The sequence below is a fragment of the Drosophila serrata genome, unplaced genomic scaffold (assembly GCF_035046125.1).
Source record: "Drosophila serrata isolate PLE 108 unplaced genomic scaffold, ASM3504612v1 contig_184, whole genome shotgun sequence".
Classification (NCBI taxonomy): domain Eukaryota; kingdom Metazoa; phylum Arthropoda; class Insecta; order Diptera; family Drosophilidae; genus Drosophila; species Drosophila serrata.
Window position 1 is genome coordinate 346,297 of NW_028257082.1, and position 20,670 is coordinate 366,966.

General features: G+C 36.8%; 7 protein-coding genes across 8 annotated transcripts; 1 reads left to right on the top strand and 6 right to left on the bottom strand.

The window, feature by feature from the left end:
* The first annotated feature begins 1,806 nt into the window (after window positions 1-1,806).
* Window positions 1,807-2,523, top strand: LOC110178338 (uncharacterized). The gene is made up of 2 exons (XM_020945455.2): window positions 1,807-2,047; window positions 2,242-2,523. The coding sequence occupies exons 1-2, from the start codon at window positions 1,807-1,809 to the stop codon at window positions 2,328-2,330; spliced, it is 330 nt and encodes a 109-aa protein (XP_020801114.2). The 3' UTR covers window positions 2,331-2,523.
* A 781-nt stretch (window positions 2,524-3,304) lies between these two features.
* Window positions 3,305-4,456, bottom strand: LOC110178291 (uncharacterized). Its single transcript, XM_020945363.2, has 2 exons — window positions 3,619-4,456; window positions 3,305-3,552 (listed from the first exon to the last, which is right to left on the bottom strand). Exons 1-2 carry the CDS (start codon window positions 4,001-4,003, stop codon window positions 3,356-3,358), a joined length of 582 nt encoding a protein of 193 aa, XP_020801022.2. The 5' UTR covers window positions 4,004-4,456; the 3' UTR covers window positions 3,305-3,355.
* Window positions 4,457-4,606: 150 nt separating this feature from the next.
* Window positions 4,607-6,427, bottom strand: LOC110178375 (uncharacterized). Of its 2 annotated transcripts, none has more exons than XM_020945511.2 (4): window positions 6,287-6,427; window positions 6,016-6,223; window positions 5,776-5,962; window positions 4,607-5,721 (listed from the first exon to the last, which is right to left on the bottom strand). In XM_020945511.2, exons 1-4 carry the CDS (start codon window positions 6,425-6,427, stop codon window positions 4,653-4,655), a joined length of 1,605 nt encoding a protein of 534 aa, XP_020801170.2. In that variant the 3' UTR covers window positions 4,607-4,652. The 2 variants fall into 2 exon arrangements, with proteins under 2 accessions (XP_020801170.2, XP_086683786.1); XM_086827660.1 differs by having other exon boundaries at window positions 6,016-6,234; window positions 6,287-6,424.
* A 497-nt stretch (window positions 6,428-6,924) lies between these two features.
* Window positions 6,925-8,917, bottom strand: LOC110178373 (uncharacterized). Its single transcript, XM_020945510.2, has 4 exons — window positions 8,775-8,917; window positions 8,504-8,711; window positions 8,264-8,450; window positions 6,925-8,210 (listed from the first exon to the last, which is right to left on the bottom strand). The coding sequence occupies exons 1-4, from the start codon at window positions 8,913-8,915 to the stop codon at window positions 7,142-7,144; spliced, it is 1,605 nt and encodes a 534-aa protein (XP_020801169.2). The 5' UTR covers window positions 8,916-8,917; the 3' UTR covers window positions 6,925-7,141.
* Window positions 8,918-9,535: 618 nt separating this feature from the next.
* Window positions 9,536-11,399, bottom strand: LOC110178372 (uncharacterized). Its single transcript, XM_020945509.2, has 4 exons — window positions 11,259-11,399; window positions 10,996-11,203; window positions 10,752-10,938; window positions 9,536-10,698 (listed from the first exon to the last, which is right to left on the bottom strand). The coding sequence occupies exons 1-4, from the start codon at window positions 11,397-11,399 to the stop codon at window positions 9,630-9,632; spliced, it is 1,605 nt and encodes a 534-aa protein (XP_020801168.2). The 3' UTR covers window positions 9,536-9,629.
* A 366-nt stretch (window positions 11,400-11,765) lies between these two features.
* On the bottom strand, window positions 11,766-12,718 carry LOC110178371 (uncharacterized). Its single transcript, XM_020945508.2, has 2 exons — window positions 12,418-12,718; window positions 11,766-12,278 (listed from the first exon to the last, which is right to left on the bottom strand). The coding sequence occupies exons 1-2, from the start codon at window positions 12,716-12,718 to the stop codon at window positions 12,163-12,165; spliced, it is 417 nt and encodes a 138-aa protein (XP_020801167.1). The 3' UTR covers window positions 11,766-12,162.
* Window positions 12,719-13,183: 465 nt separating this feature from the next.
* On the bottom strand, window positions 13,184-13,659 carry LOC110178366 (uncharacterized). Its single transcript, XM_020945502.2, has one exon. It carries the CDS (start codon window positions 13,626-13,628, stop codon window positions 13,278-13,280), a length of 351 nt encoding a protein of 116 aa, XP_020801161.2. The 5' UTR covers window positions 13,629-13,659; the 3' UTR covers window positions 13,184-13,277.
* Between the last annotated feature and the right edge of the window lie 7,011 nt (window positions 13,660-20,670).

Here is a 20,670-nt window from a genome sequence, read left to right on the forward strand (position 1 = left end):
TATCGCTACAGAAATTCAAAGTGTGACTCTAAGAGAAAGAGGTCAGAGGGCGGGGTCGTCCTGAGGTTGCAAAGGTGCGATAAAAACTCGATAAAAAAAAACACACAAACCCACAGAAAATAAAACAAACGCATGCAACCAGGCAAAAAACAACAAGCAATAAAAGTATGAAATATACATAAGGATAAGGCCAAGTATTCATAGTAAACACGAATTCAAAATACTCTTTACGTATAAATCATAACAAACTATTTGCCTCGAATAAACAAATGCTATTAATAAGCAAATGTACTTTAATTTCTGACTTTTTTTCGGAGGCGGAACATTTACAGTTTTACATGGAAATGCACCGAAATGAGCCCGTGACATGACATGCCAACGCAACTCTGACATGGAAATGCGAGGGCCGCAGTCAGTGGAAATGCGGAAAAGCGGGAAGTGCAGACAAACAGAGAGAAAAATGAATGTGGGTAATTATGTGTAGAAAGTATTTTTAACAGGGAATTAAATGCTTGGCTTTAAAGTGTAATTTTAAGTATTATTTAAAGGTATTTATATATTTTGATTCTTAACAATAAAGAATTTAAAAAATCAAAACAAGTTTGAATTATTTCTATAGCTCAAATAAATTTATTTTAATATACAGTCTTTAATAAGTTTTTAATAAGAATGAATTTATTGAAACCAAACCCTTTTCTCTATAATGTTTACTGTTTAATCAATTGCTTTTCGAAATATGTTTGCTTTTGGTATAAATTTCCCCAGCTTATTGTTATTTTCTTTACATTTAAAAATTTGGAATACTTATTTTTTCTCAGTGCAGGCAACTGGGGAACTGAAAACTCGCATGATGGACGGACAGGCGGAAGACTGATGGCTTTGACGCATGGAGTGTGGGGCCAGGGGAAATGGAAAGCCAAAAGAGTGGCAGCCACAGCGATAACTTTTCTACTTACGAATACTCACAATTGTTCTTCCTTTTCGCCCTCCCCCCACCCCCTGATCCCCGTCACACTTTCGTAATTGTATTTCCCTTATTATCCTGACTCATTTTGGGGGTCGGGGTAATTATATAAGGTGTTTTTTTCGGCAACTTTATGAAATTTGTACGCCAAGGACATGTTAATTAAAAATGGTTCATCAAATAATACTAATGAAAGTGGAGAAAAGTGAGTCAGTTCATGATATCATCGGGAATGAAGTTGCTTTTTTGTTTTATTTCCGGTATAAATAGATTTTGAAAACTTAAATTTTAACTCTATCCGGGTTTTATAGTCCAAATAATTGCTTTTCCAAAATGTATTATATTAATGTCGTAACAAACTTAAAAAATAATGAAACTAACTCAAGTCTAACCTATGCATTACTTAATTAAATCATTACAAAATTTTTAATTTATATATATTAAAATAAATACTGAAAGTAAATCAAATAACAAACACACTAAACTTTCTAAAACCTTACTCAACATATTCAAAACCTTTCCATGCCATTCATTAGACATTAATTTATTCAAAAGTGTATTAACTAAGCACTGTCTCCACCTTCTATTTGAGAGAGGCAAATATTTGTTTTGGCTTTTTCCAAATGCCAGATTTTGGCAAACACAAAAAGCCATAAGCCAAAGCCAAGCCTAAATCGCTTTTAACGTTCTCGAATTTCACTTTCATTGGACTCAAATATTTAACAATGACAAATAGACGGTCCCAAAAAGGTAATTACTATAAAATCGAGTGGTTCAATTGGATCGAAGGGCAGTTACCACTGAAACCATCAAACTGAAAGTGTCGAAAATCAAGTTAAGCCATGAAGTTTGCAGCTCTAATTATATCCTTCGTCCTAATTGTGGTTCTGAGTTCTCAACTGGAGGCTCGGTTACTTCTGAGTAATGGTAATGGCTTCTTCTGCCTGTGGACTTCCAGGAAATCCTGCTCCAAGAGCTCTCCTAGGTGCCTTCGGGTGCAGACAGATGCAACTCCTACATACACCTGCAAATACTATCGGAATGAGTGTCAATATCTGCTCGATAATTGCAAGGGAGCGACAGGTAGATATATTTTTTAATAAGTAGTATATAATAGAGGATAAATGATATTAATATTACAACAAATTAGTTAGTTACAATCGTCTTAATTATTGTAAAAGCAAAGACTTACGTATGATATGTTGTATCTTGCATATTTAATATTTCTTTTTAACGTGAATTTTAATTTCTAAACAATCTCATACTTTATTTTGCAGTTTTTGGACAACTGGGTACATCCGTTGATGTCTCAACATATTGCGTTATGAATAATATTGGCATTGGTTCAACTGGAATATGCACCTAAATCTATTTTATCTAAATATATTTATCTACCAGCTGTATAATTAACAAACATTTATGTATTTATTGATTAAAAGTCGCAATTTCCATCACTTTTAGCATAACTATATCCTATACTTTGCATTTTAAAATGTTATTTATTAATTTATAACTAAAATCTTTCATCTAATAAATGCTTTTGTCAAATTGACAGGAAACGGAACTATGTTTTATCTGGCGATCGGATGGGGGAAATGATTCATTTAAGCGCGGTTTTAGCTGCCATTTCAACTCGTTTAGCGTTTTATGGTTTTCATAGCGCCATGATGTATGCTTTAACATTTTCCCTATCCATTTTTTTGTTTTTCTCTTTTTAATTGCATTCCCATAAATCGCAGTACTTGGTTGTGCAAGGAAAAACGAGGGGGAAATTATGGTTATGGCCACACACAACACACACACACACAGAGAGACACGCGGACAATGTAAATTTATGGAGCTTCGCTTTTTAGTTTGCAATTTTTCGCCATTTTTGCTACTTTCTTTTCGTTCTTTATTTTGTATTTTTTTGTTTGCTTTTGTATAGAGCGGATGTGAATGGCGAAACGCCTGCGGATGCAATTAGAATGGCACAGCGAATGCACACACACACACACACACACAGACAGAAAAACACATAAATAAATGCTTGTATGACTGAAATATAGGTCATTACGAAACATTTTGGTAGTAAAAGTTCAAATTATTTACATAATTTAAGCATAAATCTCTTCGCTTCTCGGTTTACTGAATGAGAACTTTTCTTGCCAAACAGAATGCCGCTGATAAGTTAAGTTAAGGGAAATTAATAAAGAAACACAAAATAAATTTAATGCAAGTGGAAAAAAACTACTTTTAAAGATACATTTTAAGAGAGTTTACATGGAAAATGATTGTAAAAAGAAATTGTAAGCCGATAAACTATATTTTATCGCTCAATAATAAACTATGCATTTTTCTTCTAAGTTACTTTGTAATTTGTATTTAATTTTTCGATTGAATTTTCCTTTTTCAGCCTCTTCGTATAATAATTGGAGTTATATTCGATGAAGACGATGAACCCAATATGGAGGAGAGTATGTTGGACAACGTGGAGCTCGTGGAAGAGGAAGTCGATGAAGAGGAGGATGTTGAGAAGGTGCTGACACAGGTGCCAGTGGTGTTGACAGCAATGCTCGAACAGTTGCCAATGTTAACTATATTCCAACCTGTGGTAATTACAAGGAAAGATTAAATTATATTTATATTATTATGGATTATAAAGATACACTCACTTGACACACTCGTATTACAGTTGGTTGCCTCCAGCCGGCAGTTGTTTCTGAAGCGACGACACCTGCGGGTATTGGCCCACCTGCCGCAGACATTTGTGTTGGCAGAACAGGTCGTTGTCCTGCAGCGAGAGGCTGGCCTGGAAGAGGTGCTACTGGTGGAGCTGCTTCCAGTATTGATCACGATCACACCACGGGAATTGCGTCCATTCAACGATCGTCTGCTCACTGTGCCAGCTCTTGACCTGACCCTGTTTGTTCCAGTCCTCGATCGCCGTGATGTTACGTTCGCCAAGGTCCTGGCATTGGTCCTTCTCTGACTCCTTTGGGCATCGGTGGCCACAGCGATCAGTACGATCAGTACCAGAAAAGCCAATGTCAAGCGCATTTCAATGTCTAACTCTTACTCGCAATTTGAAGCATGCTGGTTTTATAGCTTATAACTATAGATCGGCCTTGAAAGATGTTTACCATTGGATTCCTTCCTTCATTCATTGTGCACAAAGAAACGTATTTAAATTATAAATTTAGCTGCCTAGTCTTTGTTGCTAGCTTTGGATTCTCTGCCCAATTGTGTAAATACTTCAGAGAATTTATTTAATAACGCCGCAAAAAAAAGATGTTTTGTTCTACGTCACGTGCGGTTATAATTATTAATAAATACAAATACATATGGTTGAGGAAATTTGAAAGTTTTTGGTTTATACTTTTAGGCTTGGTATGCGATTAAATGGGGTTTAAGGGCTTAGGGCTTATTAGAAGTAATAAGAGTCAAAGTCCCGCCAGAAGGAAACCCTGGGAAGGGAGTGCTATCTTCATATCTCCTTCATCGCATATAGAGGCTTGAATACTGAACATTAGATTAAAAAAAAAGAACATTGACCTTGAAATTTTAAGATTGAGACTCTTCTTATCATCTTATCTGATTGTGAACGCTTTTTACAGAAAACAAATCAGAAAGCTGATTGTGCAAATGGTCAACACAGACATATTTACATTTAAGTTGTTGTAAGATACAAGTGTATTCTGACTTTCATTCAAGCGGCTTTCAAGGTTTTAAAGATCTCGAGAGCAGCTTTACGAACAATTTTTCCATTATGATTTTCAGGCAGTTCATTGGTGAACTGAACTCCAGCATGAAGCTGTTTATGCACTGCAGGTAGTTTTTTAGCCACATGCTCAACAATCTCCTTTGCACTTATAATTGATCCTTCTTTAAGGACCACCAAAGCACCGGCAGCATCGTTCTCGAGTTCATCGCGGATGCCCACTACGCATACGTTCTGCACTTGCGGCAACTCCAAAATCACAGCTTCGATCTCACCTGGCCAGTAGTGCATGGCTTCGTACTTGAGGATGTCCTTACAGCGATCAACCATGTACAGCAAGTTATCCTCATTGAAGTATCCCATGTCGCCTGTGTGGTGCCAGCCCTCGGAGTCCTGCGATTCGCGTGTTGCCTCCGGATTTCCGTAGTATCCCTGCCAAGTCAGTCCATTGTGGACAAGTATCTCACCCACTTGGTTGTACGTGAGATTCTCTCCGTTCTCGCCTACAATGCGAATTCTGACACCCGCCACTGGTCTGCCCATGGGGTTTCCTTTTTCAATTTTATGGATAGCAGCTATAGTTCCGGCCTCGGTAGTTGCATATACAGTGCCGATGCTTGCATTCCCAATAAGTTTCTGGCCTTTTTGTATCGTCGTCAAGGCAATAGGTCCACCGACGTAAAAAACGTGGCGTATGGAGGATAAGGCTTCAGCGGTTGCATCAGGACAATTCACGAGAGCCGTGAAAGGAAGAGGTGCAAGGGCCAAGGTATCAATTTTGTACTTCCTCACCAAATGTACAATATATTCGGAAGTATATGGATTTCTACTCAGAATGCGGGTGCAACCCAATGTAGTGTTATAGACAAGCAAGAAAATTCCTCCTAACCAGTCAATGGCGGTGATTTGAAATATAATCGTTTCACTGTTTAATGACAGCATCAGGAACTGCAACAGTCTTCGATTCTCAATGCAAACAACCTTTGGCAGTCCAGTGGTTCCCGAAGAGCACAGCAATGCCACGGTTTGGTCGCACCCATCAACCAAAGGTTCTGGCCTAAAAGGATTTTCAATTAGCTTTTTATTAAAAACTTTGATCTCTGGTACTTACTGATAACACATTTCGGTGGAGGTAGGTTCCAAGAGGGATTCAATATTCGGCACTCCCTCAACGTGATCCGTAAGAGTATAGATTTCCGGTTGCCATTCAATCGTTGCTGCCTTGACTTTTTCGAAATCCTTTCCATCGCAAAATATCAGATTTGGCTTGGTTATCGAAAAAACGTACCTTAAGGTTGCTAGAATCAAACATTAATATCAGGGAATCAAGTATATAATAACACCAACAGACCTTCATCCAACACTGAATGTGGAGAGTGGAATGGAGTTCCATTCATTAGACAGGCCACTGCCAAAGATAGCAAATACTTTGAGTGACCAGCTGGTATCCCAATGATATTCTTGTGGTTTAATCCTCGTCTCTTGAAGAATTGAGCGATGCGAATGGCCCACGTGAGTGCCTCTTCAAAGGTCACTGCCACGCCCTCATCATCCCATATCTGAAATGAAACTAACGAAATTAGTTAAATAACACCTCATCTTGGGTGTCTCTTTTACCACACCTGACAAATGTTCTTCGGCCAGTTCTTCATGGATTGGAATATGATGACACCCAAGGCAGTATCATCCTTATAAATGGAGTTCCGCGGAGGTCCACTCCAGATGCGTTCCGCCGCACTGTACGTTACCAGAGTTTGATCCATTTGTAAAATTACGGGTATGAAGAAAACACAGCTATTTATACGTTTTCTCTCTGATTGTGCAAGTAAACAATCAAATCATTTAGATAAGATTCATAAAATTCAGCTTGCACTTTTTCTTTACATTTTATCACATCAGTGGCTTCACAAGGGTTTATTGTCGTACTTTTTTTATAAGGCCTAATTTTAGGCTCATTTATTTATTGGCAGCCAAGTTCTAATCAGAGGTTGTTTATCGAATTTATATAGCCATAAAGCATACAGAACGTTTTAAAAAGAAACTGCGATAATCTAATTATCTTAAATGAACTATAATTTTAAATTATTAATAATTTGTTGTTATCTCATAGCCATAAATAAATCTCTGCTTTCTTTCTCATGATTTATCCATTTGTATTGAGGGACGCGCTCTTAGGATGTATATCTTCGGGAGCTATTTGATTAATATATTTTCTCGTACACATTCCCATCTCAGAATATTAAAAATAAATGAATTTATTTTTCACAATAGGTTTTTTTCAGATTGAATGAAAATGTATAATCTGTTTTTTCTAGTATAGTCTTAAACACCTTCACAAAGAGAAGGCTTCTTAGTGTTCATATTTAACCAAAGGTGACTGCCACCACTTTTTATTCTGGTTTGGAGTCTTGTTATCTGTTTTCATAAATTTTATGACAAATATGCAACACAATAGACTCTTATTTTTAATGAATTTTTTAAGCAGCTTTTAAGGCGTTAAACATCCCGATAGCACGCTTGCGCACAACTTTTCCATTGGGATTTGTAGGCAGTTCATTGGTGAACTGAACTCCAGCATGAAGCTGTTTATGCACTGGAGGTAATTTTTTAGCCACATGCTCCACAATCTCCTTGGCACTTATAGTTGATCCTTTTTTAAGGACAACCAAGGCACCGGCAGCATCGTTCTCGAGTTCATCGCGGATGCCCACTACGCATACGTTCTGCACTTGCGGCAACTCCAAAATCACAGCTTCGATCTCACCTGGCCAGTAGTGCATGGCTTCGTACTTGAGGATGTCCTTACAGCGATCAACCATGTACAGCAAGTTATCCTCATTGAAGTATCCCATGTCGCCTGTGTGGTGCCAGCCCTCGGAGTCCTGCGATTCGCGTGTTGCCTCCGGATTTCCGTAGTATCCCTGCCAAGTCAGTCCATTGTGGACAAGTATCTCACCCACTTGGTTGTACGTGAGATTCTCTCCGTTCTCGCCTACAATGCGAATTTTGACACCCGCCACTGGTTTGCCCATGGGGTTTCCTTTTTCAATTTTATAGATAACAGTTATAGATGTGGCCTCGGTACTTGCATATACAGTGCCGATGCTTGCATTCCCCATAAGTTTCTGGCCTTTTTGTATCGTCGTCAGCGCAATAGATCCACCGACGTAAAAAACTTGGCGTATGGAGGATAAGGCCTCAGCGGTGGCATCAGGACAATTCACGAGAGCCGTTAAAGGAAGAGGTGCAAGGGCCAAGGTATCAATTTTGTACTTCCTCACCAGATGCACAATATACTCGGAAGTAAAGGGATTTCTGCTAAGAATGCGGGTGCAACCCAATGTAGTGTTAAAGACAAGCAAGGCAATTCCTCCTAACCAGTCAATGGCAGTGGCTTGAAATACAATTGATTCGCTGTTTATGGGCGGTATCAGGAAATGCAACAGCCTTCGATTCTCAATGCAAACCACCTTTGGCAGTCCAGTGGTTCCGGAAGAGCAGAGCAATGCCACGGTTTGGTCGCACCCATCAACCAAAGGTTCTGGCCTTGAAGGATTCCCTATTAGGTTCTGATTCTAGTTCAGATATCTCGTACTTACTGGTATGACATTTCGGTGGTGGTAGGTTCCAAGAGGGATTCTATGTTCGGCACTCCCTCAACGTGATCCGTAAGAGTATAGATTTCCGGTTGCCATTCAATCGTTGCTGCCTTGACTTTTTCGAAATCCTTTCCATCGCAAAATATTAAATTTGGCTTGGTTATCGAAAAGACGTACCTTAAGGTTGCTAGAATCAAACATTAATATCAGGGAATCAAGTATATAATAACACCAACAGACCTTCATCCAACACTGAATGTGGAGAGTGGAATGGAGTTCCATTCATTAGACAGGCCACTGCCAAAGATAGCAAATACTTTGAGTGACCAGCTGCTATCCCAATGATATTCTTGTGGTTTAATCCTCGTCTCTTGAAGAATTGAGCAATGCGAATGGCCCACGTAAGTGCCTCTTCAAAGGTCACTGCCACGCCTTCATCATCCCATATCTGAAATGAAATTAACGAAATTAATTAAATAACACCTCATCTTGGGTGTCTTTTTTAACGCACCTGACAAATGTTCTTGGGCCAGTTCTTCATCGATTGGAATATGACGACACCGAAGGCAGTATCATCCTTGTAAATGGAGTTTCGCGGAGGTCCACTCCAGATGCGCTCCGCCGCACTGTACGTTACCAGCGTTTGATCCATCAGTAAAATGACGGGTCTGAAAAAATGGGAGCTATTTATATACAGTTTTATTTTTCTTCTTCTTATAAGGCTCATAAATTTCATGGCAGCCGAGTTCTAATCAGAGGTTGCTATCGAATTTATATAGCCAAAAGCAAAAAAAAAAACGATTTAAAAAGTAACTGCGATTATTTAACAATCTTAAACGATTTTAAAAGTAACTGCGATTATTTAAGATTTTTTTTTTTTTGCTTTTGGCTATATAAATTCGATAAGCAACCTCTGATTAGAATTCGGCTGCCATGAAATTTATATAATATTTTTGATTTTGTTTTTTCTTAGCCATAAATAAATCTAGTGCTTTCTTTCCCATAATTTATCTATTTGCATTGAGGGACATGCCCTGGATCCCTTAGGATGTAGATCTTTGGGTGCTATTTGATCAATATATTTTCTCGTAAACATTTCCATCCAAGAATATTAATAATAAAGGCTTTTTTATGGACAATAGGTATATAATATATATTTTCAGGTTGAATGCATAATCAGTATATCCTAGTGAAGACTTACAGCAAACACTTTCACACGGCTTCTTGGTGTTCATATTTAATAAAATGTGACTATCTCCTCCTATTATCTGGTTTTTGGTTTGGCTATCTGTTTTTATAAATTTTATGATAAAACAAGTTGCAGACAAATATGCAACACAATAGACTCTTATTTTCAACGAACTTTTTAAGCAGCTTTTAAGGCGTTAAACATCTCAAGAGCACGCTTACGCACAACTTTTCCATTGGGATTTGCAGGCAGTTCGTTGGTGAACTGAACTCCAGCATGAAGCTGTTTATGCACTGCAGGTAAGTTTTTAGCCACATGCTCCACAATCTCCTTGGCACTTATAGTTGATCCTTTTTTAAGGACAACCAAGGCACCGGCAGCATCGTAGTCCACTTCATTGTGGACTCCCACCACGCATACATCCTTCACCTGCGGCAGCTCCATGATAGTTGCTTCGATCTCACCCGGCCAGTAGTGGAAGTGTTGGTATTTGAGGATGTCCTTACAGCGATCGACTATGAAGAGGCAGTTCTGCTCATTGAAGTATCCCATGTCGCCGGTGTGAATCCAGCCCTCGGAGTCCTGTATCTGGCGTGTTGCCTCCGGATTTTCGTAGTATCCCTTCCAAGTCAATCCATTGTGGACACATATTTCACCCACTTGGTTGTGCGTGAGATTCTCTCCGTTCTCGCCTACAATGCGGATCCTGATGCCCGGTTTTGGTCCACCCAAAGAGTTGGCGACTTCAAGGCCAACGTTGTAGGTAATGAATCCGGCCTCAGAAGTGCCATATGAATTCATCATTGTCGCATTTACACAGAGCTCTTGGCATCGTTTCAGCGTGGCGTGTGAGATAGCTCCTCCCCCGTATAAAAAGGATCGGATAGAGGTCAAGGACTCCACCGTGGCCTCAGGACAATGCACCAGAGCAGATAAAGGACATGGTGGCAGGCAGATGAACTCTACCTTGTACTTCTGTACCAGATACACAATATATTCCGGAGTTAACTGCTTTCTGCTAAGAATGCGGGTATAACCTTGCACTGTGTTGAACACAAGCATGGCCACCCCCGAGAGCCAGTCCATGGCAGTCGGGAGGAGTACAATAGTTTCGCTATTAATTGGCGAGGTCGGGCTAAACATTAACATTCGATGCGAAATGCACACCACCTTTGGCAGTCCAGTGGTTCCGGAGGAGCAGAGTAACGCTGCAGTTTGGTTGCCACCTTCGACCAATGGTTCTGGCCTAGAAGTATTCCCAATTAGCTTCTGATTCAAGTTCAGATATCTCGTACTTACTGGTAGGACATTTCGGTGGTGGTAGGTTCCAGAAGCGATTCAATGTTCGGCACTCCCTCAACGTGATCCGTGAGAGTATAGATTTCCGGTTGCCATTCGATCGTCGCTGCATGGATTTTCTCATAGACATTGCCATCGCAAAATATCAGATTTGGCTTGGTTATTGAGAACATTTGCTTTACGGTTGCTGGAAACATACATTAATGCAGAAAAGTAAATGTATTCAGATCGAAGTGGTACAGACCTTCATCCAGCACTGAATGTGGAGAGTGGAATGGAGTTCCATTCATCAGACAGGCCACACCCAAGGGATACAAAAACTTTGAGTGGCGAGCTGCTATTCCAATGACATCCTTGTGGGTTAGACCTCGTCCCTTAAGGAATTGAGCAATCCGAATGGCCCAGGTGAGTTCCTGTTCAAAGGTGACTACAAAGCCATCGTCATCCCATATCTGCAATTAAATTGATTAGTAAAAGACTTCCTTTTGCATGCCTCCGTTTACACACCTGACAAATGTTCCTGGGCCAGTTCTTCATGGACTGAAATATAAGGGTACCCAATGAAGCATCTTCCTTGTAAATGGAGTTCGAAGGAGGTCCGCTCCAAACTCGGTCCACTTCACTGTACGCTGCGTAAGTTTCTGCCATTGAAGATACGTGGCATCTGTTCACAAAGAGTTTTAAAACGAAGCTATTTATATAAAGAAAGTGAAATTCTTTGAATAAATAAAAGAGATTATTAAATTTGATAAGATTTGATAATGCATGTATTTGTATGGTATGGTCTTATCATGGAGATAAAGAAAGTGTTTTGGTTATCTTTGGGTTACCAGTAAAAGAATTTAAAAGTAAGGTTTTTTACTGCCTATGCGTTAAGTGAGTTTTGTGAGTGTTTATATTTAGATTTATTTAGTATTTGCAGAGATTGCAGTATTACCAAGCCAGATAACTAAAAAAGTGTCTAGAACGAAAGACCCTTACTCAGTAGAAGAAGGTGCTTTGACCTGCAATTATCTCCCTTATTACCTTCCTTGTTTTCGAAATTACTTAACTGTGTTCAGTACATTTTTATATTGCTTATTGGTCTAAATGTAGTTATTATTTATTAATAAATTTTATTATTAATTTTTAATGCCATTTTTTATTGGTGACGAAATGTTAAAGGTGCTCCTCAAATTAAATAAATAAATAATAACAATATGATTTGCACTTCATGAATATCTTCACCCTAATGCAATATTTGTAATTTTAAATATTTTCCTTTAATTTTGAAGTTTTATTTCTATTCTTAAAGAAGTAATAACATATAAATTTCGGGTTTACTGACATAATTTGTGTGATTTCTTTCGAACGTCTTTTATAATAAATGTTTTCCAAATAAAGTTAGCATTTGCAATGATTATGCCCCTTGTTAAAACTGAACTATTTTGGTAGTTTCATTTTTACTAGACTTTCCACCACTGCCACAGGGAAGTAAGGTATCGTAAGCCATGCCCTTGCAGAGATTATTGTTCACCTTACGGAAGACTATAATGGAAATTAAAGTTAAATAAATATATAGAGATTTGAAAGTTTTAAGGTTGTTATAAGGGTAATAATACTTAAATTTTTCAAGAGAGGATCTATCTAAAAATCATATTGATAATTATCTAATATTTTGACTTACATTTCGTGGACTTATTGCTGCCACAATTGGCCAGCTGGCGTTGGCAGTCATTCTGGAAGACCTGGCAAATGTTGGCCTTTCCGAGGCGCCCGCAAGTCTTCCTCGTGGAGGTGCAGCTCCTCTGGACACTTCGTCGGCACTGGGGTCTGCGTTTAGAACTGTTTTTAGATCGGATCAGGGAGTGAGTATCTGGAATGCCGAACCCTTCATCCTCATCCTCGGTCTGTCTGCCGTTGCTCTGGGAAATGGTCATTGCGAAGATCGCCACCAGGAGAACACAAGCGAACAATTGGGCTTTCATCGTTTTCTAAACTGCGGTGTCTTCTGATGTTCACTCAACACATTTTACTGCTTTTATACCACAACATTAATGTTTGTTTTGCAAAAACGGAAAACAATTTGTTCCACTTTAACACTATATTGTGTGTAGATCCCTCCCAGCTGTGCTAACAAAGATTTATAATTTGCATTAGATTTTATTGTTTCTTTGGTGCTTAGCCTTGAGCAGAGTTTACCTTTTATTTTGTTTTCTTATTTATTTTATGTTGACAGATAATATCAATAGCTTAGTGGCTTGGAGAGAAGGATTGATTCTATTATTGATACAATAATGATGATTTGTTCTCATTTATTGAGAAAAAGAGAGAAATTTAATTGAAGGTTTTAGTGTTTTAATATTTAATAAGTGAATATTATTTGGGTTGCCCTTGAAAGTTCTTAGACTTTTCTAAATACTAGCTTACAGGTAATCAAGAAGTAACCAAAGTTTGCAAATATATAAGATATATTTATATTTAGTGTAATTTTAACCACTTCCATATTAGTTTACAACAATTTTTATTTACAAAACAAATAAACAATTAACCGCGACGTATGATAATGGGCGTAATGTTGGAGCTGGAGGATGAGCTGGAGGAACCACCGCATGTTCCTCGATTTCCAACTGTTATTCCGGAGCATTGGGACAGATTGACCGTGGTGTAGGTGGTGGAGCTAACACAGTTCTTATATCGCAGGGCACAGCTATTCCTGAACCGATTGCACAGATTCGATCTGCCATAGCGGGCACAGGTATTAACCGTGGAGTTCCAGGCACAATTCTCGATCAAACAGATCCTGGGCGAGGAGTTGCTGGAACTGCTGCCGGAGAGGAAGCCGCAGGCCATTGCCAGGATGACCAGGAATGTTGACAGACGGAGAGCGGTTTTCATATTGCTTTGAAGTTGAAATTTAAAAGGTTTTACTGACATCTTGCCTCGACAACCGGAACTATTTATAGCAGATCGACTTAAGATTGGCGACCTTAGAAAAAAGTTCAAAAGGTTCTAGCACCTGTGCAAACGCGAAAGAGATAAATGAGAATTTCTTTTTTTTCTTTTTGGTAATTTGACATTGGCAGATGACTGTCTATAGTTCAAACATTTTCACCATTTAATTGTTAGTTTAAAGAGTGGAATATATGTGAGTTGCAGGACTGTTAAAGAAAATATATTTATATATATATATATTAATAACAGCCAGTAATTACTGTAACAATCTGTAATTACCATACAAGAAGTACCTATGGCTTGGCAAATATATAGTTATTCTGTTTAGTACTTACTAAGGAATATAATAATTTGTATTTATTTGAATTATTTAAATTTAATTAAATTTTTTTAGAACACTATACAGTTCATTTTATTTATTTATATTCCTTTTATTTAAATATAAAAAGTTGACGCTGTTCAACTGGTCGTATACGTAATGTCTTAAGCGGAACATAAAGTATACTTGTTTTTTACTTTTCATATACATATGTACATGATATTTAGTAAAAAAAAAAGTCAAAAAGTATGCAATAAATATATGAAAAACAATTGTATTAGCATTCTAAGCTGTTAAAAATAATTAGTTACATATAATGTTAAAAAAGTTCAAGTGTAGTCATGAGTATGTTTTGTAAATACATTTTAAAAAGTATTTTCAAGCTAATTTAATGTAGAAACATCAGTGATATACTCTTTTAAACTTTTAATTAAGCTTAAATGTAATATTCAGAACATGATCAGTTTTCAGTAAAGCAGTCAATAACCTGCAATTAAACTTCTTACAACTAAAAACATAGCCCTGGCAAAGTGCGTAATCCCATTCAATGTTTTTTCCCAGCTTCCAAAGCAAAAGCCAATTGAAAATCAGTCTAAATAAATAAAGCAAAGCAATCAGCTCATGTGCACTTGGCTGGTTGTTTGCAGTTAAGTGTTTTGCTTTTTGTTTGCTTAAATATTCCATAAACGCACTTTTATTAAATGCCGTTGACGGCATTGTTAAGTGTTTTTTCTGGTCAAGGCTAAAAATCAGTTTCGTTAATTGGCTTCGGATTGATTTTGTAGAAGAGAGTACTTGAGGCAGGTAGGTAACTTCTGTGCTTATTTCTTAAAGTTTAAAGAGCAATCAGTGGAGTATTTAGGCAAAATAAAAAATAAAACCGTTTACGCCATGGCAATTTTCTAGCCATGTTAATAATGCAAATTTATGCATTAAGTTTTGAACAATTTGGTATGTGCGTGTTGGCGTGGTATTTACATATTTTGGCCCCTCGACGGGTCGCCGGGCCAAGTCAAGCATCGATTTAGGCCAGCAATTAGCTGCCCATTGAATCGATAACATGTCTAAGTCATCATATCGCACAATTCTGCCTGCCTGCCCAACTATGTCAGTTGGATATAATGTGCTCTTTGCGGATGGTGAAAAGTTTGCAACACTTTCTATTGATTTGAGGTGACTTCATTGCCTCTGAATGGTGTCTCAAATGGACTGTAATTAAATGGTGACAGTAAAAGTGATTCGATTTTATATCTCTAAGCATTCTTGATTGCCTGCCATATCTCTTGTAATTACCAATCTTTCATTTTAATAAACAATGATATTACTTTAACTACGCTACGCTCTATCAATAAATTGATCATTGATTACATCTTAATATATTAAACTTAATAAAGTGCATTTCCCCATGATTTTGTCGGGCATATTTAATGAACTTTGCTGTGCTTGCTGCACATTAATCAATTTGTCAGACTCAATTAAGCTATAGAGTCTAAACAAAAGTTCAATTATGTAACACGGAATCGGATCATATTAATCAGCCGTTCATTCAGCCATTGGCAGTGAAAATTGATGAGCCACAACTTGGGAAAAAAAAAATCAAAATAACAGAAAAACTCATATGTATCTGAGAGATACAAAAGAGAGCCACTGAGTGGCAAAGAGTGAAGTTGCGACCCGAAGATGATGCCACCACTTGAAGTTGCACCAACGGGTTCGGTTTTTGCCTTTTGTCGCATTGCAGGAAGTTGCAAGTTGTCAGCGGGTTGGCCGCATTTGGCATTGGCCACTACCACTGGGGATTGATGACGGAGTTTTGAAAGCGTATTTTTGGGGGTATATTGACTATATAATAGACTATATAATTTACCTGAATTTAGCTGTATTTAGGGATATAGAACACCTAAAATCAGATGTTATTATTGTACTACCATTTCATATATGAATTTCTCAATTTCTCAAAGCAATCTAATTTTATTAAATTAATAAGGAGCAAGTAAATAAAGGCAACAATTTATAAGTTTTTTTATATATATCTTGTAGTTTAATTATGTAATTAGTTTATCATTTGTTTAATAATACTAATACTAGAAAAGTATTTATAACCAAATGTGTCGTTTAAATAGGTCTCTTAAATAATTCAATATCCCTTAACAACAGCTTTTCCAACTCTCTTCTCAATTTCTACAGGGTATCCTTTAACCCACCTTCAAAACTATATATTTCCCGCCTTAAACAGATCTTTATTTGATTGCTGGCAATCAAAATTATTTAATTTAGATGCGGCAAATGCATTTGCTGCCTGAAACGCGATTCGCGTGATGCTGCCAATGCGGCAATCCGGCGATCCAACTGGACTGCGCCCCCGTTTAACAACAACAAAAAAGAAAAACAAAAAGAGATGAAAAAAAAAACAGTAAAAATAAGAGCCAATGTATTAACAATAACAACAAACTTTCACTTTTGGCTCGCTCTTTCTGCCGTTTTTGGGCAGGTCAGTTTCGGACGCTTTAGACCCGGTTAGCTGCAGTCTCGCCGCCGCTGCGATGGTTGAGTGCATTTTCGATTTGGTCTCCTGTAATCAGTGGGCTTTGTTGTCTAAGAAAATGTTGTAATATAATTTTAATTTGTACCCAGAAATGATTGCCAATTGCCGGCTGCCTAATGTTGATTATACAATTTTCATTTCTCATTTTATTTTCCTCGAAACGAAAGTGTGTGGCTAGCGAGTGCTTAAAGCCCGCCTTAATACTTGCCTCCCAAAAGATTTGAAACACACCAAATTTGTGTAATTATTTTTCGTGTCTAAACTTGTCTGACGGAGCTGAAGATTTTGGTTATCCGATTGACCCGGGGCGGATCAGTGAGCTTGGCCATTTAGCGTGGCCAAAAGCGATGGGTAGACCAACGCAAATTGAAGGTCTGACATCTTCGGGGGGCAGCCCGAATCGGTAAATAAACAATGGTTCGTTGATAGCCGAAAGGTAAGTGTGTGAGGAGCACTGAGAAATAATTATTATAATATATATTATATTTATTTTTGCAATCATTTGAGAGATTAATGTCAGGAAATTAAGCTAATATGAGTTATAAGATACAAACAAAAATTATTTAAGTAATTTATACACACTAAAAAGAGGGTTCTTAACATGGTTTCTTTTTAATCAAAATTCACAGAGCTATGACCGATAATTATGTTGATATATAAAAATATATCCAAGGTTCTTAAAATTGATAAAGGTTTCCCAAATTAAGAGACACAAAATAAATACAATAAATAAATAAGTAATAATATACATTTCTTTAGAATTGGTTTGGTTTTGTTTTCCTGACTAAGACCTTAGAAGTTTGAGCACTTAAATAACATACTACAATTAGTTTTTATATAGAAATCTTTATTTTATTATTAAGTCCTAATTATATACTAATTCTTTCTGTGTATAGTTGGCCCTAAGCCTAAGGAAATCCCCTAAAAACAAAGAAACGCAACAAAAAAGCAATGCGCGCATGCGTGAGGTCGTCGCTCTTAAATGTCAACGGTTCAGTGCTCTAATGAGAGCCTCCGAGCAAATCCCCCTCCTGAAAACTAAAAACTTAAAAACCGAAAACCCAAAAGACCCCTTGTCGAAGATTGGTCAATTCGATCTGGCCAGGTGAACGGCTGGCCGGGCTAAAAACAAAACCGCTCGCCTATTGCCACCGCTTGTCGCAATCGTGTGGCAAGAAGAATGACCAAAAACAAGGCGGATTTTCGGGCTGTCCAATTTGGACAAATCATTGCGAGAGGAAGGCAGCGATGCAGAAGTTGTCGCTGTAATTAATGCGATTTTCTATACGGAGGTAATTAAACATACACACCTGTAGCAGAGGTGTAGCATATACTATGATTATTTCTGCGCAGGCGTGGACTGATTAGGCACTGGAAAAAACTGTGACCAAATTAAATTCTACATACATACACAAAAAAATATGTAGAAAATAAGTAATGTTGCAAATATTTAAAATAAATTATTAGCCAAAAAGAAACAGGAAGAGGAAATGTGTTTTCTTCAAAGCAGAAAATGTTTTACCAAGATAAACTGCTTATAAAAATTATTTAAGAGCTTTATGTACATCTGAAAATATTACTTTAAGATTAGTAATAATAAAATATGAATAATTTAAAGAGTTGTATTAATTTAAACTATTTTGCAGAGTGCTTCTGTGTATCAGTCTTATAACACCTGCTCTTTACAACATGTTTGAAAGCAAACATAATCAAACAAACTCTCTGATTCGACCTTTCTGATCGTTTTTGCCCTCTCTTGATTTTTTTGATGGCTTGCATGCAAATGAAGTGATTGTTGCTTTTGCCTTTTTATTCTGTTTGCTTCGTTTTGTTTTTAGCTTTTTATTATATTTTTATATTTTGTTGTCTGCCTGCCAAATTTGAGCGTTTAACGGTGTTTTGTTGCTGTCTGAGGCGGCCATCTATAGCTCGATAGCCTCTAAATGCCACAAGAACCCAATGTTTGGACGTGTCCAGTTTGCTAATTGCCACCAAAAATAAAAAATCATTCACTGTTTTGTCTTTTGTAGGCCATAATTTAATTTGTCGATTGCAAAATATCCAGTGGCAGAGGAATCAGAAATGGAATATTAATAAATATATACTATATAGTATCCAATTCCAGACATTAATCAAGGCGAAGTTATTAATAAAACAACATAAAGGTATGAATTATACGAAGGGCATAGATATGCAAGGAAAAGAGTATTAAATATGTTCATAAATTAAGAGAGAGTATTAAATATGTTCATAAATTAAAATAGGTGGAATATTAAACATCATAAATTGTATATTTTTAGATAAATAGATTTTATAAGGAATTAAACAGCAAGTATAAATTGACAACTGTCTTCTTCTTCTGGTTAAAAAGCATTATTATTAAGGGAGCATAGCTATAAATAAAGTATTCAGTATGATCGAAGAAAAATCACTATCACTTCCACTATCACCATAGATGTTAACAGCGGCCTCCCCGCGGACAGAATGAGGCCAGAGCGACCTTAGAGGCTGTATTTATAGTCCCCGAGCAAAGAGAACAGAGAAAGTGAGAGTGATAGAGAAAGAGCTATGAGAGAGAGAGAGAGAGAGTGGAAGAGCTACCGACATTAGAGCAGACAGACGTTGGAGCGGACAGACCTTAGAGCGGGCAGACGTTAGAGCGGACAGACATTAAATATATAATATTTAAATATATATTATTTTATTTTTATTTTATAATATTTTCCTTCTGTTGTATAATATATTATTATTTTATCATATAGTTTTAAAAACTACTTATAAATAATTTACTTACTATTTTCTAAGTACCTATTATTTATCTTAACTGGACCTCCAATTTAAGATTTATATATATAACTTTAAATCGTTTCTTCTACAATTCCCATATATTTAAATTATTTGCAATCGTTAAATTTAATCGATCTTTATTTCGCTAATTTTACTCTATTTTTATGATCCACCCGGTGGCTTAACAAATTGTTTCTAACGAATTTTTAGTATCCGCATTAACACTTGCCGCTAAAGGTGAGATAACAATATGTTTAAAATTCCGCTCTTAAGTGCTAATCAAAGTGAATTAAAATTTGCATAAAACCGAAACGATTTCCTAGTATTCAGTTCTGGCGATCGAAAGACTATGACTCCATCAGAAAGGTGCTCAGTCTTTCGTTATTCCGTCAACTTTGGCATAAAAATGACAATGATAATGACTATAGTCACAAGCCATTGACAGATTTTTTCTGCTTGTTTATTTATTTATTTATTTATGATTCGAGGCAAAGCAAATAAAGTGGAATAAAGTGCAGTCGAAATACCAAATAAAAATATATATTGTGGCATAGGAAATGATCATAATGGGTTAATAACAAATAATAAACGCAAAGATTAAATATTATTGCTTGCCAAATTGTGGAAGCCTTGAGCGAATTTAAGCAGCCCCAACTTGTGTTGTGTGCTGTGCTGTGATTTGGACAATTGGCCGTCAGTGTGTTAATTACATTGCCAAATGCGAAACCTAGAAATTCGGGCTTAAAGCATATTATACCAAACCAAAAAATGGCAATAAGCGGGGCAAAATTGGGTAACTAAATGTTGCAAATCTGCGTGGGTAAAGTAACTAGACATTACTTGAGTTAATTGCATTACAAACAGTCTGGGAAATTGGTTTAAAAGATTAAAGAACAAATTTAGATTTAAAAATTGAAAGTTGAATGGATCTATAATAATACATATTAACATAAGAAGGTGAGCAAGTTATCTTTCAGTTTTTTGCTCTTAAGAACTCCATAAATCTTCTTAAATATATAAAATCATTGATTTGCTTGTCAATCTTTTAATTCCATAAATTTGTGAATGAATTAAGCTTTGCCTCAAATATATATTTGTTTATAATGCTAATAAAATTCTGTTGATACGCGGAAGCTGATAAGGGTGTGTCACAGTCTTATAAACATGCTATTTGACAACTCTATTATTCATCCTGATGGTCTTAGTTTTGATTAAACTACCTTAAAGTTAGTCTTTGTTTAATTATTAATCTATTTTCTGTTCGATCTCATCATTATTATGTTTAATTCCATCATTCAATTTCAATTAGCGGACTTTCCATGCAATTACTATCT

Excerpts from the sequence above, each read along its gene's own strand:
- LOC110178338 (XM_020945455.2), top strand. The coding sequence starts at position 1,807 with ATGAAGTTTGCAGCTCTAATTATATCCTTCGTCCTAATTGTGGTTCTG. Across the intron at positions 2,048-2,241 it reads TAATTGCAAGGGAGCGACAG|TTTTTGGACAACTGGGTACA; the intron begins GTAGATATATTT and ends TTTATTTTGCAG.
- LOC110178291 (XM_020945363.2), bottom strand. The coding sequence starts at position 4,003 with ATGCGCTTGACATTGGCTTTTCTGGTACTGATCGTACTGATCGCTGTG. Across the intron at positions 3,553-3,618 it reads CTGTAATACGAGTGTGTCAA|GTTGGAATATAGTTAACATT; the intron begins GTGAGTGTATCT and ends TAATTACCACAG.
- LOC110178375 (XM_020945511.2), bottom strand. The coding sequence starts at position 6,427 with ATGGATCAAACTCTGGTAACGTACAGTGCGGCGGAACGCATCTGGAGT. Across the intron at positions 6,224-6,286 it reads GGCCGAAGAACATTTGTCAG|ATATGGGATGATGAGGGCGT; the intron begins GTGTGGTAAAAG and ends GTTTCATTTCAG. Across the intron at positions 5,963-6,015 it reads ACATTCAGTGTTGGATGAAG|CAACCTTAAGGTACGTTTTT; the intron begins GTCTGTTGGTGT and ends GTTTGATTCTAG.
- LOC110178373 (XM_020945510.2), bottom strand. The coding sequence starts at position 8,915 with ATGGATCAAACGCTGGTAACGTACAGTGCGGCGGAGCGCATCTGGAGT. Across the intron at positions 8,451-8,503 it reads ACATTCAGTGTTGGATGAAG|CAACCTTAAGGTACGTCTTT; the intron begins GTCTGTTGGTGT and ends GTTTGATTCTAG. Across the intron at positions 8,211-8,263 it reads ACCACCGAAATGTCATACCA|GCCAGAACCTTTGGTTGATG; the intron begins GTAAGTACGAGA and ends GAATCCTTCAAG.
- LOC110178372 (XM_020945509.2), bottom strand. The coding sequence starts at position 11,399 with ATGGCAGAAACTTACGCAGCGTACAGTGAAGTGGACCGAGTTTGGAGC. Across the intron at positions 11,204-11,258 it reads GGCCCAGGAACATTTGTCAG|ATATGGGATGACGATGGCTT; the intron begins GTGTGTAAACGG and ends ATTTAATTGCAG. Across the intron at positions 10,699-10,751 it reads ACCACCGAAATGTCCTACCA|GCCAGAACCATTGGTCGAAG; the intron begins GTAAGTACGAGA and ends GAATACTTCTAG.
- LOC110178371 (XM_020945508.2), bottom strand. The coding sequence starts at position 12,718 with ATGAAAGCCCAATTGTTCGCTTGTGTTCTCCTGGTGGCGATCTTCGCA. Across the intron at positions 12,279-12,417 it reads CAGCAATAAGTCCACGAAAT|TCTTCCGTAAGGTGAACAAT; the intron begins GTAAGTCAAAAT and ends TTTCCATTATAG.
- LOC110178366 (XM_020945502.2), bottom strand. The coding sequence starts at position 13,628 with ATGAAAACCGCTCTCCGTCTGTCAACATTCCTGGTCATCCTGGCAATG.